The 16,968-nt window shown below is 36.1% G+C and overlaps 2 protein-coding genes across 8 annotated transcripts; one reads left to right on the top strand and one right to left on the bottom strand.

Annotated features, from left to right (window-relative positions):
* Positions 1-607: 607 nt before the first annotated feature.
* LOC109092135 (polycystic kidney disease 2-like 1 protein) lies at positions 608-8,114 on the top strand. Its single transcript, XM_019105850.2, has 16 exons — positions 608-901; positions 1,719-2,109; positions 2,279-2,392; positions 2,981-3,108; positions 3,979-4,232; positions 4,325-4,549; positions 4,879-5,107; positions 5,201-5,371; positions 5,461-5,642; positions 5,726-5,846; positions 5,930-6,028; positions 6,162-6,283; positions 6,376-6,493; positions 6,587-6,681; positions 6,883-7,021; positions 7,175-8,114. The coding sequence occupies exons 2-16, from the start codon at positions 1,818-1,820 to the stop codon at positions 7,343-7,345; spliced, it is 2,460 nt and encodes an 819-aa protein (XP_018961395.2). The 5' UTR covers positions 608-901; positions 1,719-1,817; the 3' UTR covers positions 7,346-8,114.
* A 79-nt stretch (positions 8,115-8,193) lies between these two features.
* Positions 8,194-16,504, bottom strand: LOC109092147 (nucleolysin TIAR). Of its 7 annotated transcripts, none has more exons than XM_042736951.1 (12): positions 16,322-16,504; positions 15,458-15,554; positions 15,034-15,132; positions 14,846-14,900; positions 14,667-14,754; positions 13,165-13,240; positions 12,741-12,849; positions 12,566-12,661; positions 12,382-12,466; positions 9,880-10,003; positions 9,608-9,747; positions 8,194-9,514 (listed from the first exon to the last, which is right to left on the bottom strand). In XM_042736951.1, the coding sequence occupies exons 1-12, from the start codon at positions 16,348-16,350 to the stop codon at positions 9,400-9,402; spliced, it is 1,113 nt and encodes a 370-aa protein (XP_042592885.1). In that variant the 5' UTR covers positions 16,351-16,504; the 3' UTR covers positions 8,194-9,399. The 7 variants fall into 7 exon arrangements, with proteins under 7 accessions (XP_042592885.1, XP_042592884.1, XP_042592883.1 ...); XM_042736950.1 differs by having other exon boundaries at positions 15,034-15,180; XM_042736949.1 differs by having other exon boundaries at positions 15,034-15,183.
* Between the last annotated feature and the right edge of the window lie 464 nt (positions 16,505-16,968).

A 16,968-nucleotide genomic window follows, 5' to 3' on the forward strand; every position in this document is an offset into this window, starting at 1 on the left:
ACGTGTCTGTTCAGTGCTAATGAGGCGTGAACGGCTAGTGCTCGACCGAAAGCGTGTAAGCTACATGAAGCTAGAAACACCCATCTTAATCCGTTTATCCTCAGCTGTCATTATGACCGATCCTCCTGTCATGATCACTGTCAACTAATCTCAGTTTGTTACTAATATAGGCCGCTTAAGGTCAAGACATCGTTAATTTTATTTCCAACAAAAATCCTTCATCGTGCAACCATTATAAATCTCGCAAATATTAACTTTTGAATGAGAAACAATTCCCATGGTACTCTACTCTCACGTTTCCTTGCCATTTATAAACTCCCCACGGGGGGTGCTGGGGAGCTTGGAAAATTTTATAGTCTCAAATGAAAAAATAAAAATAAATACTGCAGCTATTTTTATATCTCCCCTATTTGCAAAAAGCGTATCTTTAGATTAACAGTCTTTGTCTTTACAGCAGATACTTTAAATGAATATTTTTAGTGATTCACAAATAAATGATAGGCTATTTTAATTCAATTTGTAACATTAATCTTAATCTATATAGGCCTATATATTTCTTATATTCCAATGCTGAGTAAATATTAGGCTACAGATACAGAATAAACAGACACTGTTAACAGGGTTGTCAACACACGCTGTCTCGCGCTCTCACGCTGCCAGTGTAAATCTCACGCCAAATTGACAACCCCGCAACTTGAATCAGTCTCACCTTTTTTGTAAGTTTTAATACGAAATTTTAATCAGCTTAATGTGGCGCTTCAGTTAAAGCCAAAGCCACTGAAACAGAGTTGCGACAAACTTTGATCTTCGCGGTCACGTTGTTGATGGAGCTCTACAAACAAACCAGCACTGACAATACATTTGAATTGATTTAAGCATAATAAACAGCTTCATTATACAGGTATTTGCAGTAATTTTTGGTAAACATTACAGCATATTATGCATTTATTATTATGTCAATGATATTTACGGTATTATTTTATTCTGGAGAGTGATGAGAGATTAATATGTTTTTCTTGTATTTAACCCTCAGGTATTGCTTACTTATAATGTGACCATACAGCTTAACTCTTTTTTTTAGTTAAATAAATGTTCTTTATTTTAGTTCAATAATATTTATTTAATATTTTAAGGAGATCTTTTGGTACTAACTACCATTTGTGCAATAATTATGGTCCATTAATGACTTAAAATATTTTTTTCTAGTATTTCTATTACTGATATTACAATTAATGTAGTATTTAAGCTTAAAATAGAGAAAGGGGTTTAAATTCCAATGCAAAGAGGCTAATTAGAGTCATTTTGTGGTCAGCAAAAAACATTTTCATTTGTAATAATGCCATGGTTAATCCACTATAGGTACCTGTGTGGCTCTTTTCAGTCACAGAAATTTTTAGTCATGATTAAACACTAGATTTTTAAATGTGAAATTTAAAATGTAATACTTACATCCTTTTTTTTTTAATGATAGCCTAGACACCCCCCCCCCCACCCCCTTTTCCCGGTAATAATTTAATTACCATTTCTGTGCATCTTTATTATGAAGGTATTGATCTCTGTTTCAGTATGTCTATAACAATGTGACGCAAATTCAAATTGTCAATAGCGCTGTTCTAGAATCTCTAGCTTGTGTCTCAGTTTCCTTAATGGCAGGATTGTGTTTTTAATGGATCTGTGAACAAAAGACGAGCCCCTCCTTCCGCTTTGCTCTATTTTAGAGGATTCAACAGGAAAGGTATAAATACAGGTGGAGACTCTCCTCAGCCAAAAGCTGCACTTGAGCAATTCCTGTTAAATCCACCTCTCCATTTACCACAATGCAAAACCTCAATAACCGGGCAGAGAATCAGCTGGGCAGCACAGTGGCATGTGAGATGGAAAACTTTGGGAAAGGAGGCTGGGTGAATCAGGCTTACAGTGGCTCTCCTGCACCCATCAGACACCCCATCAGCACCGTCTACAACCCTCAGCCCATGTTCCACAGCTCTTTGGAGAACATGAACCCGCTGAATCTGCCTAACCCTTATCTGGCTGAGGATAAAGTGCGAACAAACCCCTCAGACGAGAAGAAGTCTGGATGCTGCTCTTTTCTCTTGAGAGCCGTCAAAGGTGACACAAGAACCATGCATTTTCAGTTTTCCATTATATGTTTTACTTCAGCTTTAAACTTTTTATGATTTATTTTATTATAGTAAATAATACTTAATCTATATTATTATTTAAAGTTAGTAACAAATAAATAAATATATTTTAAAAAGGGTTTGTTTTGCTTTGGTAGGACTGTGGGGAACAGCTCTAAGAAAGGACACAAAGGAGAATCCTGAGCTCAATGTCAAAGCAAATCTCAAAGAACTGCTCATCTACATTGTTTTCCTAGTGGATTTGTGCCTGTGTAAGTATCATTTTGATTATTTGATATATTTCTAGACCTGCGTTCGCTGTTTGAAACCACTGTATGGATTATTGATAATGGATACATATAGAACTGTGAATATTTAGATCAGATATAAAACATGAATAAATATAAAATTGTTATTGTGTTATTAGCTTGTTCTTTTGTCTTTTTGATTGCACTGTATGTGATCCCATGGCTTTCCATTATATTGCGCTCCATTATGATCCAGAGATGTGTATCAGCCTAAGTGCTTGTTATAAAATGTCCCCTGCTCCCCTGTGTTAAAACACTGCATTGTTCAATGGAAAATTAGGCCTGAAAGGAACACAAGCGGGACCCTGCTGATAAGAGCTCAGGTCAGGCAATTGCGGCTTTGTCTGTGCTGGAGTCACATTGTTGAAGGGGGTTATTTGTGTACTCAAACAAACAACCCTCTGCAGCTTTCATGACGTGAGCACCGCTAATGGATCAAACTTGAATGAATTGATGTCTTTTATCCGTGCGATGGTGAATGGTGTAGCACGTCTGTGCAAAGCTCAATAAGTGATGTGATTGTTGACTGACTGTAATCCTGTTCTCATGCAGTGACCTATGGTATGACCAGCAGCGCCACCTACTATTACACGAAAGCTATGACCGATCTCTTTGTAAACTTACCGGGTGACAGTGGAATCAGCTTTTCCTCAATTAGCACCATGAATGATGTCTGGACAGTGAGTTTTAACAGCTTGTCCTATTCAGATGGGAATGAAAATCAGGATTTTAAAGTATATTTATCTATATAAGTATTAAATCATTTTAATAATACATTTTTCCTGGTAATTTTTTAAGTGCAATTTATTCCAACAAAAACTCCACATTTAGATGTTGCTAATATTGTTTATGATATTATTATGTAATTAATAAATATATGTAATTCATTAATAATTCATATTTAATGCTTTAAATATATTTGTTTTAAGTATCAGATACATTTAATATTTATTTAAACTATACAAATTTTTGTCTTTGCCTGGACATATTGGCTCATTCTTATGGTTATTACTAAAATTAAATGAATTAAATGAAATTAAAACCATAAAAATGTTAACTGAGAAAAAAAAAACACTTTTAATAAAGTTAGTTGCATTTCTGATTTTAATTTAGTTTATGTACATATAAACTCCAAAAACTACTAAAAATATATATATTAAAAAAAATTTTTTTTATAAAAAAATATAAAAAACTATGATAATATAGCTTTTATCAATATTTTGAAACCATTTTAATTTTGTTGTGCGTTTTTGGTATTTTTAGTAGTAGCTTAAAAAAATTATGGCAAAATAACTTTTATGTTTTGGGAGTTACTGATATTCTTTATATAGGCTAATAATATATTATATAAAAATGTATACTATTTTATGTAAATCATGTATTATTTATGTAAGTTTTGTTATTTGTTTTTTTTATTTATATAACATTTGTGTAGTTTTAAGTGTGTTTATTTAGTATTAAAAACATCATCATAATGCTTTTCTATTCATGGGACAGATCCAGTACAGCATCACAGTCCCTCTGACTATCATTTTTGATCTTCTTTGCAGTACATGGAGAACCCGTTACTTGACAGCCTGTACTGGACAAAGTGGTATAACGATGAGCCTCTTCCAAATGAAAATCAATCCTTCATTTACTACGAGAACATGTTGTTAGGAGTCCCTCGCATTCGACAGCTCAAAGTGAAAAACAACTCCTGCAACGTGCATAAAGACTTCCAGCAGGAGATTGCAGAGTGTTTTGATGTGTACAGTGACAAGAAAGAGGAAAACAGCGCATTTGGACTGATCAACGGAACAGCGTGAGTGACATTTATGATAAGCAACAGTCATATTTCTCTCTTCAGGGGTTGAAATGTGTTTATTTATTGAATAAAATCTCATTATTCTTCAGCTGGCAGTACCACTCAGAAAAAGAGATCAAAGGGTCGAGTCACTGGGGGTTACTGACCACATACAGCGGAGCGGGATATTATCAAGACCTGGCGAAGACCAAAGAAGACAGCGCTGCTATCCTGATGGACCTCAAAGACAACCTGTGGCTCAATCGTGGAACTCGGGTTCTTTTCATTGACTTCACTGCATACAATGCCAACATCAATCTCTTCTGCGTTTTGAGGTACTTGACATCAATATGTTTTGCTCTTGTTCTGCATGACCAAATGTATATACTTGCTCTGGTTCGCAAGGTTAGTCAATAATTATATTTCTACATCTGTTATTTAACATAAACTGTCATTTTCAATGTACAAGGCAGGCCAAAAATACTTTATCCCTGATTACCTTGGATTATTTCATTTAATTAATTATTACATTTACTACTATATTTGGAATAAACCAATAAATATTAAAATAACATAAAATAGTAATCTGATGTAATGCATTATTTTATTGCATTACACGTGTTTAAAATAAACATAATAAACAATTGTCTTCTTCTTCGTTTAGATTAGTGGTTGAATTTCCAGCTACCGGTGGAGCGATTCCATCCTACCAGATCCGTACTGTAAAGCTGATTCGTTACGTCACCACGTGGGATTTCTTCATCATCGGCTGCGAGATCTTGTTCTGCGTCTTCATACTCTATTACACTGTGGAGGAGATTCTGGAATTCCGAATCCACAGACTATCCCATTTCAACAGCATCTGGAACATACTAGATATAGTGGTTATACTGGTAGGAGGAAAACATCATATCAGTATCAAATATTCTGGCCATAATAATCAATAAATCATCATATGCAGACTCTAACAGTGTTTTTTTTAACAGCTTGCTGTGGTTGCAATAGTCTTCAGTGTGTTTCGGACCATCAAAGTGGATGAGTTACTTGGAAACCTTCTAGAACAACCCAACATTTATGCTGATTTTGAGTTTCTGGCATTCTGGCAAACTCAATACAACAACATGAATGCAGTCAATTTGTTTTTTGCTTGGATTAAGGTAATTAAACACTCATACTGTAAGGTGAAATTTCAAATATAGTATTAAAGTGAGCCATTTTGATATGTTGATGGCTTCAATATTCGCAGATCTTCAAGTACATCAGTTTCAATAAGACGATGACCCAGCTTACATCCACTCTGGCTCGCTGCGCATTAGACATCTTCGGATTCGCCATTATGTTCTTCATTGTGTTCTTTGCATATGCTCAGCTGGGTTACCTGCTCTTTGGAATGGAAGTTGAAACATTCAGCACATTTAACAAGTGCATGTAAGCGTGAAACATACAAAACATTTGTTTATGATGTTTTTGTTTATTGGGACATTCAGAATCTTTATTTCTCCTCTCTGCAGTTTCACACAATTTCGAATCATCCTCGGAGATTTCAATTATGATGCCATTGACACGGCAAACAGAGTACTTGGACCGATATACTTTTTCTCCTATGTGTTCTTTGTCTTCTTTGTGTTACTGGTAAGTTCTTTATGTGCATGTGACGGAGTAATTGTTTGTGCCTGTTTATCAATTAACCTGATAAGTTGAATTGAATTGAACAGAACATGTTTCTGGCCATCATCAATGACACATACTCTGAGGTGAAGTCAGAACTCGCTTCTCAGAAAGATGAGTTCCAGATTGCGGATCTCATCAAACAGGTGAGTCATCCCAGCGCATGCATCTACACACCTGCTAAACTTATGTTTGGAAAGCTGTGTAACCACTACAAAAACCAACACTGTTGTGATTTGGCTGTTTGAATGCATGTGGAAAATGATGCTTTAATTTCAGAGTTATGAGAAAACCGTCATGAAACTGAAACTTAAAAAGGAAAAGATTTCTGATGTTCAGAAAACCCTGGATTCAGGTTCGAGTGAGCTGCAGTTTAAAGATTTCAGGGATGCTTTGAAAGAGTAAGTCTCTGGTGAAACACTAACACGTTCACTTATAGTAGCAACAAGGGTGTGGAAGAACTCATGTATTCTGGTTGTGTCCCACATTTCAGAATGGGTCATGCTGACCATGAGATCTCAGCCACTTTCTCCAGATTTGACCAAGATGGGAACCAGACTTTGGACAAGCAGGAGCAGGAAAGAATGAAACAAGAGCTGGAGGAAAAAAGGGTGTGTTTGGTTTTTATTTCACTTGGGCTGATTTGGCAAGTTCATGTTCCTTCAATGTGACATTCAGCTAATATGGAGTCCTTTTTTTATTAGGATGCACTCAGTGAAGAGCTTCGTAATCTTGAAAACAGTGTTGAATCAGCAGAGGACCACAGAGAGAAGACAGTTCCTCCAGAAGTCTTTCAGAGGTTTGTGTTCAGAATCATTGGGTTTCTCTATTTCCAAGGTTTTTTTTTTTTTTAAATGAATGTATATTTTATTCCAGTTTTTAGTTTAAGTTAACAGTAACAACACTGTTCATGTTTAATTTGCATGACTTTAGATGTACATACATTTCAGGCTGTAAGTGCATTTCTGACCTGATGGTTATTTTTGCCTTTCCATTCCAGGCTGGCTCACAAAGTTGCTCAGCTTGAAAATGCTGTGATCACTATATTGTCCAAACTGGATGTTATCATGGAGAAAGTGAGACTTCAAACATTCAACACAGACAACAAAGACATGGATAGGCAGCCGACTAGAGATGATGTGAGTTTTTATATCTATAGAAGTTATGACATCATACTTTAAATGATTCAAAGATATTGACAAATAAATAACTAAAGGTTTTAGGGTATTAAATAAATTAATCATGCTTATATTATAGAAAATATATAAAGTCATGCTGCTGTATTGTGACAGGAATCAAGACCGGCTTCAGGAGGGAATATTCAGGTAAACCTGGAAAGAGCCTTGGCTCAGGGACCAGCATCCTGGTCATCAGCTGGTCCGATGGGGAATGTGAGGAATCGTTTGTACCCAGATGTCGGGTGGCCAGTCGTCACTGAGAACAGTAGTTCTGCACGTCACTGATTCATCAAAACCTGAGTTTCAAACTGACTAATAATTGGCTTCATTTAAGCCTGGTGTGTGGATAAACAGACTCAGAATGTGACCGTAGAGAGGAAGGTATTACTGTGTAGAATAGACGTAGTACTCTATGTTACCAGCGGCACAGAATTGTATCTGTTCTCCATACTGACTTGTTTAACATGTGCAGTTACTGTGGCATTTATAAGAGGTGAATAAGAATGACATTAGGATTATCTTCCACTTTAAAGCTTGATTAATGTTAAGCACGGTGTAATTGTTGTATTGTGGTTTGTAAAATACATTCCCTCGAGTTTCTGGGAGTTTCAACTATATCAGGCTAATAACTATTCTTCAGATCTTCCTTCCTATTGAAGAATTCATTTTCATGACTACTATTACTTCTTATGAAACAAATTCTCCTGTAATCTCATGGCTAACAGATTCTTTCCAATCATATAGTATGGAAACTTCACTGAGAGCTAAATTTAGTGAGAATAGAGTCACTGTGTTACATTTGCCATATTATGTTATGAAAAGTCATCAGTGCAATGTGTATTACAGTCTTTGGAAAATTAATATCTACTTTTAAAGATGATTTCCTTAATCTCTATTATAAACCACACTATTTTATAGTGTGAAGCATATCAGTGTATAGACAGACTAGTATAGTTTATACATTAATCTTGGAACAATATTGCTTGTATATTTTAAAATATATTTATTTTCTTCTTTCCTAATTGACATTAATTATAAGCAAATAAATAACTGAAATGGCAAAACAAATGGTTGTTACCTGCTCTGTTGAAACCAGACCATAATTCCATTTAGGAAAAAAAAGGAAAACAATGTTTCTTGTCCAATGGTTCATTTATTGAGACTCATTTAGACTAAAAAGAAAACTCAAAATGCTAAATTGTATTCAAACTTCTCTGCCTTTTACATTCAATGCTTTGAGGAACCTCAATATTATGGTTTGAAACATGCAATTCCTTATCCCCAGAAAAAAAAAAAAATATCCAACCCATTTTTCTGGCTACTCAAATGGCACGCATATTTGTTAAAACAGCAAAGGGACAAATTTACAGTAGGCTCTAAGATAAATCAAACAGCTCTCAATGAGGGTGTCAAAGGGTTCAACTGAAAAATGTGACTGAGCAAATATTAAGGCTTGCTTGTAAAGGTCAGTCACATATGTAACGTTTGTCTAACATACTCTGCGTTAGTTTTCCGTCAAGTAGAGTGCATGCTTTGAAACCCTTATTCCAGGCCAAGATATCAAAAGATATTTACAGGTATGGCCATTATGACCCTTTCTCCATAGTGAGCGGGAGAGATTTCACTGTCTGTAAATTGGAGTAAAAAGATACATTATACACACAGTATCAAAGAGCTCTAGAATTGGAGGAGAACGGGGAGCTAATGTGGATTAAATATACACCACTGCACATAGAAATTCATTTACACCTCAACATTTACAAGACACAGGTCCAAAGAACCCCCAAAAAGTGCCTTTACTTACATTTGTTTGCCAAGTCAGAATGCAGAATGAAAGGTTTTTTTGTTGCTGTTTGTTGTGTTTTTGTACAAAATTCAAAGTCCATACTGTAATGAACAAGCAAATGCATGATCATCTATTTAAGAAGAGAGAAAAACAAAAAAACAAAAAGGAAATACTTAGTTCAAAAAACCATTTACACCACGGGCTTTCTGCAATGTACCTGTGAAGTTCCTGAAGCTGGGATTTAAGGGAAAATCAGCAGTTTTCCTCAAGATATACAGTAAAAAAGGGTGGGGGCAAGAGATACAATACATCTTCTGCAATTCCACTAAAACAGGAACAAATCTTGTGAATGAATTCAGATTTCCATTGAAGGCGCTCATCTCAATTGCCTCTTTAATCTAAATTTGAATCTTTACAATAAAGCAATTCCTGCTTCAGATCCAAAGCTTGTAGGGAAAAAGATGATGTGCACCTATTAGTCTTTAGCAACCCTCCCTATGAGAGCAGGATCTAAAGAAGTGAGACCCGTGTGTTATGAAGAACCAAGGTCAGATCACTGTGTCTGGTATCCAGCCATGCCAAAGTTAGCCTGGTTCATCACTGGACCAGGCTGAGCCTGAGAGGGTTGCGTCCCAAAACCTCCCACCCAGGCCGGGGACTGTGATTGTCTGGAACAACAAAGAGTGGGTGTAAACATACCCACATGTTCTGCATAGGTACAACATGATACATTACACACATAGAAATACATGAAAACTCACTCTACACCAAATCCTTGCTGATTCCATGTTTGCCCGTACATTCCATAGGACGGCACTTGCCAGCCGTTCGTCATGTACTGACCGTATTGCTGAGGATTGCCGTACATTTGATTCCAGTGTCCCCACTGACCATACTCCATCTGTGAATGCAGCATCAAGAACTTGAGCTTAACTTGTGTGTCTAGGTGATTTAAACAATGTCTGTATGGAAGGATTTAATAACACATTAAAATGAGATTATGGTAATTATAAAGCAAATTCACAAGAATTACCGGCTGGACATTTTTGGCCATGTCAGGTGACTCTTTGCCCCAGTAGCACTTCACAACATGACCTTCGATGGTGGTACCATTCACTGAGACGATGGCATGAGCAGCACTTTCATGAGAGGAGAACCTGAGAGAAAATCATGCTGGTGTATGAAGAAATGTAAAGAACACAGCAATCCTATTGTTTACAAAAAAATCAGAAGGACCGTCTTTGTCACCATGTGGCTAATTAAATCTTGACGCTCCCTTTAAAAATAACAAATCTGCAACACAATAGAAATAATTCAGACACTAGAAACATTTCTTATTATTAACAATAGGGATGCACCGAATATTCGGCAAAAATTATTCGGCCGAAAATCGCAAATAAGCGAAAAGACTGAATAAATTGTACCCAAGTGGCAACCTTCTGCTATCTCTCATAAAGCCAACACGGAAGTGACAAAGGCACAATATGTAACAAAAAGTGTGGAATCATGGGAGTTGTAGTCTTCATCCCCACAGCTACATGTTCATGGATGAGCTAATGATTTATTAACATAGTAGAATGAAGCAGGGTGAGGTTGAAAGTTGTCTAAGCGAAACTAGGTCGCTGAACGAGCGTGACATGCCTCGAAAGCAGCAGAGCTTTTATTATGCCACAGCTGACCGCTTTGCTCCTTCTGGTCTTACATATTGTGCCTTTAAACTGTAATTTGTCAACTGGCCGCTAGAGGCTAGCTGCAAAAGGGAGACAATCCCATAGACTCCCATGTTAAAATGCCCAAATTTACAGCAGAAACAAACATGTTTACAGCCTGGTTCAAAAAATTATTTTAGTCTATATAGGTAATTCTGCCTGTGATGGGGGTGAATTTTTTTTTTATAACTCACCCATTTAAATTATATTAAGCTTTAAAATTCTATATAATTAAGGGCGTGGCCACTTGAGTGACAGGTAGATTTCCGCTGCTGACACTGTCATTGAGCTAGGTGGGCATGGCTGCAGCAACCAGCTTTTCGATTATCCGGGAGAGATGCGTGGTGAAAGAGTGTTTAGTAGGATACTGCAGCGCATGTCTTCGATGAGAAGAGGGAGGAGTGATTGTTGTTGCTGGTTACTGTATGATGATTGAAATCGTGAAATGGCCTTAAACAATTAGCAAATAAACTGCAGAACGTTAGGATTTCACGCTCGAATTGCATATATTCTGACAACGCTGCACAAACTTGCGGCAGAACTGCTTGTTAACCGGGGTTAAAAGTCCAAAGCGCAAGGAAAATCTGCATTGAACCAGTGTTACTCATCAGTTGCTTGGTCACATTTTTGTGATTCTTTACAAGGCATGTGACAATGCAATACGTGCAACATATTCGTAATGAGACTCATTTATAAATCTTCTGTTGTCAACAAAAAGAAGCACTGAGGTCTTCCTGAGTTGAGAAAAAGCAAGAACTCCAACATTCATAAACGTTAGTATTGTAATTTTACTGTTGTTCTGTAAAATAAAATAAAAAACACAAAAATAATGATGATAATAATAATAATTACAACAGCTCTATTAATATATTTATTATAACATTCACACATTGTGTTCAAATTAGGAACTGTAATATTTTGTAATGTTTTAAAAGAAGTTTCTTGTGCTCAGCAAGGCTGCTTTCATTTCAAAAATACATGCTTTATTCAAGAAGGAGGTCTGATGGCCGAAAAATATTATTTCACTAACTTATTAATTTTAAGTTAAATTGTGCTTTGTTGGTACAATGTCTGCTATTGTTAAAAAAATGTTCAGTGTTAAATATTTTTAAATTATTGTCTTGTAGTTGATTTTTTCTTTAAAAAGCAAGACAAAATAGTAAAAAGCACATTTTGACTATTTAATTTATGCAATGGTAAAAAGAATTGGCAAAATACATGGGGGAAAAAACTCAAAAAACTGTGTTCGGTATTCGGCTTTCGGACCAGTGTTTTATTTTGTTCGGTTTCAGTTTTCGGCCAAGAAAAAAACAGTTGTGCTGCTTAATATTTTTAAAGAAACTGATACTTTTTTCAGGCTCCTTGAATAGAAAGGTCAAAAGAACAGCATTTACTTAATATAAAAAGTTTTTGTAACATTATACATGTCTGATCAGTTTTCCACTTTAAAAAAAAAAAAAAAAAATTACTGACCACAGACTTTTGAACATTTGATTCTTTTCAAAGCCTTAGACTAAGAGCAGAACGATTCTTTTTTTCTCACATCATTTTATGCTGCCCCCTGTTGGGAAAATAATGAAATATCAGGCTGAGATTTGGCCTTTTCTGTTTCAGTATTTTGCATTCTCCATCACCATATTCTTACTATTATTATGTACAACTGGTATAATAAGTCATCTGCCACTCTGCCCTCAAGATTTTAGCCCTTACTAGAAACCATTAATGTCTTGCAATATGGTGCTTCCACAATATTTGACATGACACACAGACTGTGGAAAGACTGTCTAAATATAAGAAAACTAAAAATAGGAATAGCTGAATGATACCTGATAAAAGAATAACCCTTCTCTGGAAAAACTCTGATCTCCATTATCTGCCCGAAAGGAGAAAACGTCTGTCGCATAAGGTGTTCTGTTTGAAGAGAACAGTATGTCACATGACAATGCACTAAGAGGGAGCATGCATACTTGTACTCAGGACAGGAAAGTAAAAGGGCAAGTGCAGATGTACCTGTGAGACCTGACTGAATGCCACCGCAGTACACAGTGCAGTTCTGAGGACTCGACTGGTTCACCACCTCATCAAATCTCAGCTGCTTGGAGCTGTCTGAAATTTTCCCAATTCAGTCATGTTAATTCAGATCAACTCTAAAGGCGGTTAACAAATAATAGAAAATCTGGCTTACTGTCTTGCACACTCTTGGGGGCTGGAGGTTTCCGAGTTGCCCAGTTAGTCCGGATTTGCCGTCCACCAAGCCACTGACCCCCCATGTGTACTATGGCATTCTCAGCATCCTAGAAAAGAAGAAACAACAGATTTAACAAACAAACAAATGTAAACAAAGCAAAACAAAAATATAATCTCGCAGCAACACTTCTAGTCTTTCATTAGTTCCTATGTATAATTAGGAACTACCCACATAAATGTCCTAGTTTGCTTTTAATTACTACTACTAAACTGACTAAAATCTTATACTCAAACAGAAAACAACTCTAACAGTCTGATTCATTCCAGTAGGCTGAATATCTGTAATACTACAGCTATAATATGAAATGTAGTAAACAGAAATAGAATAACCTTCACTCTGTGTTCCTGTACTGGAGCCTTACCAGTTTGTTATAGAAGGACACAAATCCATACCCCTTTGATTTCCCTGTTGTCATATCCTTCACCACTCGTGCATCCCTGCAAGAAAAACGTAACGACGCAAAAGTCAGTCCGCTGACGGCTTGCTAGAGGATCTCAAAAAGAAAGGAACCACACACACACTGTATTGTACTGAGAGACACTGTTACAATATCCTAAGCTACTCTAAAAAATCTTTACACTAACAACTTCTGCATAATATTCTCTTGATTACTGGAACTTAAAAAAAAAAAAAAGAAATAAAAAAACAAGTACAAAGTCATGCAACCTACACTACTGCATTTATATTTAAAAGCTCCTGCAAAGATTTCAACTATTCCTGTGACAACAACATAATGATCCAATCTTCATCTTAATCACTAATTCTTAATCTCTCATATCATCAATCTCATTACCATGCATTCCTGACTTCAACAGCTGTTTCTAATTCTACTCAAGAGTACATAGAAATATCAAAAGAGAAAAAGGAATTAAACGGCATACATGGCCTGTTAACAGATTTCTTTATTTTTCCTGGTCAATTCTTTACCACCAATATGGAGTTTGGGAAGCTGCAAATTTCGAGAAATTAACATTTTCAGAATTTTAGGAGAATCAAACTATCAACACAACTAGGAAAACCATCATAAAACAATTTTTACAAGCAAATATTCATGAATTATCTCAGGTTTGTTAAAAGTCTACACTACGTCAGCGTTAACAGGAAAATACTGCAGTATACAAATATGAAAAGCAAAGAGTAAATAGAAAAAAATCTACATCTGAGTTCCCAGAGTGCACAGTTCCTTGCTGTTAGCCTTCAAGCTCCTGTCCAATCCTATGAGCATTTCTGTAAAATAACCAGAGCTCTATTAACTGACACTCAGAGCTAAAGGAGACTCTGAAAATTTTGCAGAGTAGCAGTGTATCATGTTTTTTTTTGTGTTGAGAACTAAAAATTTAACTTTTTAGGTAAATCAAAACTACTTACCAATTTCGGAAAAGCAGTGGAGATTAGTGATGAAAATTTTTTAAAGGATCAATCCAGAGACACAATATTGACTATACTGCCTTGTGCTCGCTGATAATACCCATTATGGGACTATTAAAATCATCAGTGCAAATAAATATTCAATTTAAAACACAATTATGGTCTCTTAAACACTTGCATCCTATTCTCAACTGCTGTGACAAACCTGTAGACATCTAAGTGTTTTATATATGTGCTAATCGCAGCACTAATACGGCAAATGTAAAGTAAATGTTTATCTCTGAATCAATTTCTTAGCAAAATTAGTAAATATGTTAAGAACTACCAACAACAAAAATATTTTTAAATAAATAAAAACTTCTGAAACAGTTTCCATGGTTAAAAAATAATAGATCGAGATCATCTGGCTCAAAGTAGCCACATACCACCACTTGACATTATTCAGAAATGATTCACAATACATCCCACTGAAGGGTGTTACTTCTGGGAACTTACGAGATTTTCCCAAAGGGTGCAAATGCAGCTCTGATGTCATCGGTTGTGATCTCAGGGCTCAAATCTCCCACAAAAACATGAAAGTGGTCTAAAGAAGTATGACATTTAACACGTTACTACATTTAAGAAAATCTAGCCTGAAAAAACAACCACTATATACATAATACAAACAAACTTACTGGTTGTGTCTTTCTTCTGACTGCTAGGAGTGGTCGCCCAATTTACCTTGACTTCCTGTTAATACAACACACTACTTGAAGGCATTGTCTTTGGGAATATGATATTCTGGATGCAATGCTTCAAAATAAACATCAAACCACACCCATCTTGTTATACTCGTCTAACGAAACAATGCCACAAGATATACCTTTCCCAAAATCTTCCTTCCGTTCATGGCGGCCAAAGCGGCTGCGGCGTCTCTGTGTTCAAAGAACTCCACAAAGCAATACGGATCATTGCTAGTATGCTGCAAAACAGAAAATCCAATAGAGTTCACCTTCCTGCTGCTATCGGACTGCTGAGAAGAAAAGCCAGGAAAATATATTATTGCAAAGTCATGGGTATTGTGTGGAAGACTGTTATATATTTTCTGTCGGCATTTGGTGTGATTTTAGGAAAATGTAAGAAATTATGATCTGTCTGTTCTAGGATCATTTTAAAAGCAAATTTATTCCAAATATAAATGCTCATGTAGCGTCCGACAGGCATTTCCACACAAACCCAGTTACACTGAACAATACAGAACATTTCAGGGAACATCTGAAAAAGTGTATTTTGTGATGGATGTTTACCTCTGTTATCATTTTACAACTTTTACATGGCCCAATCTGAGTAAACAACTGAAGGATCAAGTTCTCCGTTACATCTCTTGAAAGATTGCCCACATAGCTGAAAATACAGATTAAAAAGATATAAACAGTAATTACAGTTTGCCCACACAATTCAAGGACATAATATCACATAAGATGCTTTAGCATTTCAATCAGATCATCTACTTGAGATGTTTTCCCAAAAAGGTGTATTTATACAAGAGCCAGCCTTTTATGCCCAAATGACCTCAGGACGGGAACACACAGTAATACTACAGCAAACTACTGAAACACAGCGCGACAGTTAAACTAAGAGATTTTTATACTACATTGTAGTACCAAACATCAAAATTCATACTTCTATTAAAGACAGCAGGCCTGAGATTAGATAACAGGCCTTTACTAAAACAGCAGACAATGACATGCTCGTTCAAACACATTGACACTGAATATGATGGGGTTTATTGGGGTACATATTAAACCCATATACCATAACCTATGACATACAATTTAAATGTAGCTATGCTCATTATATTTGCCTTGCGTTCATTGTTTTGTTGAATAGCCGCTTTGACTAATTAGCCGCTAGCTTAGCTTAACCATGCTAACGTGACGGCTACGAATGTTTCCCACAATCGCCGGAACAATATGAAAGCTTTTCGATCTTTCTGCTGTAAAGAAGGTGAAATAGTGACTGACCGAAACTCTACCTATTATAAGCAGTGATTACTAACAGCATATGATGTTTTTGGAGCTAGCTGTTATAACGTTAAGTGTGTGAGTAGTGCTGTAGATTGAGCGGTTATTCACTGAGAGCTGACAGGGTTGGTGTTTTCAGCTACTTACAGGGTTTTGGGGTGGCTCTCGTCTTCCATTCTTGAATGCCGGAAGGAGTGCCAACAAAACTTGTTTTCAGTATCTCAGATGTGGTTTATTTTTAGGACGAACAATACTGGACTGGTGTTACTTTCAATCTTAAGTAGAAAATGGCGGAACCCGGCTAGTCAGGAAGACAGTAACTGCGCATGCGCAGAAGCGCTTGGGTTTTTGGAGGGCGATGGATCTGACGGGAAAGGGGAGTTTGACAAAATCACCGTGTTTGTGTAAATGCAGGTGTGTGAATATATCATGTATCACAGGTATCTTATTTGATTATATGACACTGCAGATTATGTATTGGTATGCTTTTATTCTGCCTATTTTATTTGTTTTCAGTGACCACTTGTTAGAGCTCCAGTGAATGCCTTCTTTGGCAAAAAGTAACATATTGGCAGGGCACTGAACCCAGGTAATTTTTAGTGATTATGAGTGTACTGATTACACTGCAGAAATATTATTCAGAAATGAACATGTACTTCCCCCGTGTGTATTATGATAAAAAAAAAATTGTTGGAATGTTTTTTTAATATTCAAGGATATGTGTGTGCGAGCGAGCCCGCACATCTGCTAAATTGTTTTATTTTTTGTGTTACACTTTATAAATTATTATATTT

This window comes from Cyprinus carpio, chromosome B13, assembly GCF_018340385.1.
Source record: "Cyprinus carpio isolate SPL01 chromosome B13, ASM1834038v1, whole genome shotgun sequence".
Lineage (NCBI taxonomy): Eukaryota > Metazoa > Chordata > Actinopteri > Cypriniformes > Cyprinidae > Cyprinus > Cyprinus carpio.

Excerpts from the sequence above, each read along its gene's own strand:
- LOC109092135 (XM_019105850.2), top strand. The coding sequence starts at position 1,818 with ATGCAAAACCTCAATAACCGGGCAGAGAATCAGCTGGGCAGCACAGTG. Across the intron at positions 4,233-4,324 it reads GGACTGATCAACGGAACAGC|CTGGCAGTACCACTCAGAAA; the intron begins GTGAGTGACATT and ends ATTATTCTTCAG. Across the intron at positions 4,550-4,878 it reads AATCTCTTCTGCGTTTTGAG|ATTAGTGGTTGAATTTCCAG; the intron begins GTACTTGACATC and ends TTCTTCGTTTAG.
- LOC109092147 (XM_042736949.1), bottom strand. The coding sequence starts at position 16,350 with ATGGAAGACGAGAGCCACCCCAAAACCCT. Across the intron at positions 12,467-12,565 it reads CATTCAGTCAGGTCTCACAG|AACACCTTATGCGACAGACG; the intron begins GTACATCTGCAC and ends CTCTTCAAACAG. Across the intron at positions 10,004-12,381 it reads AAGGGTTATTCTTTTATCAG|GTTCTCCTCTCATGAAAGTG; the intron begins GTATCATTCAGC and ends ATTTTCTCTCAG.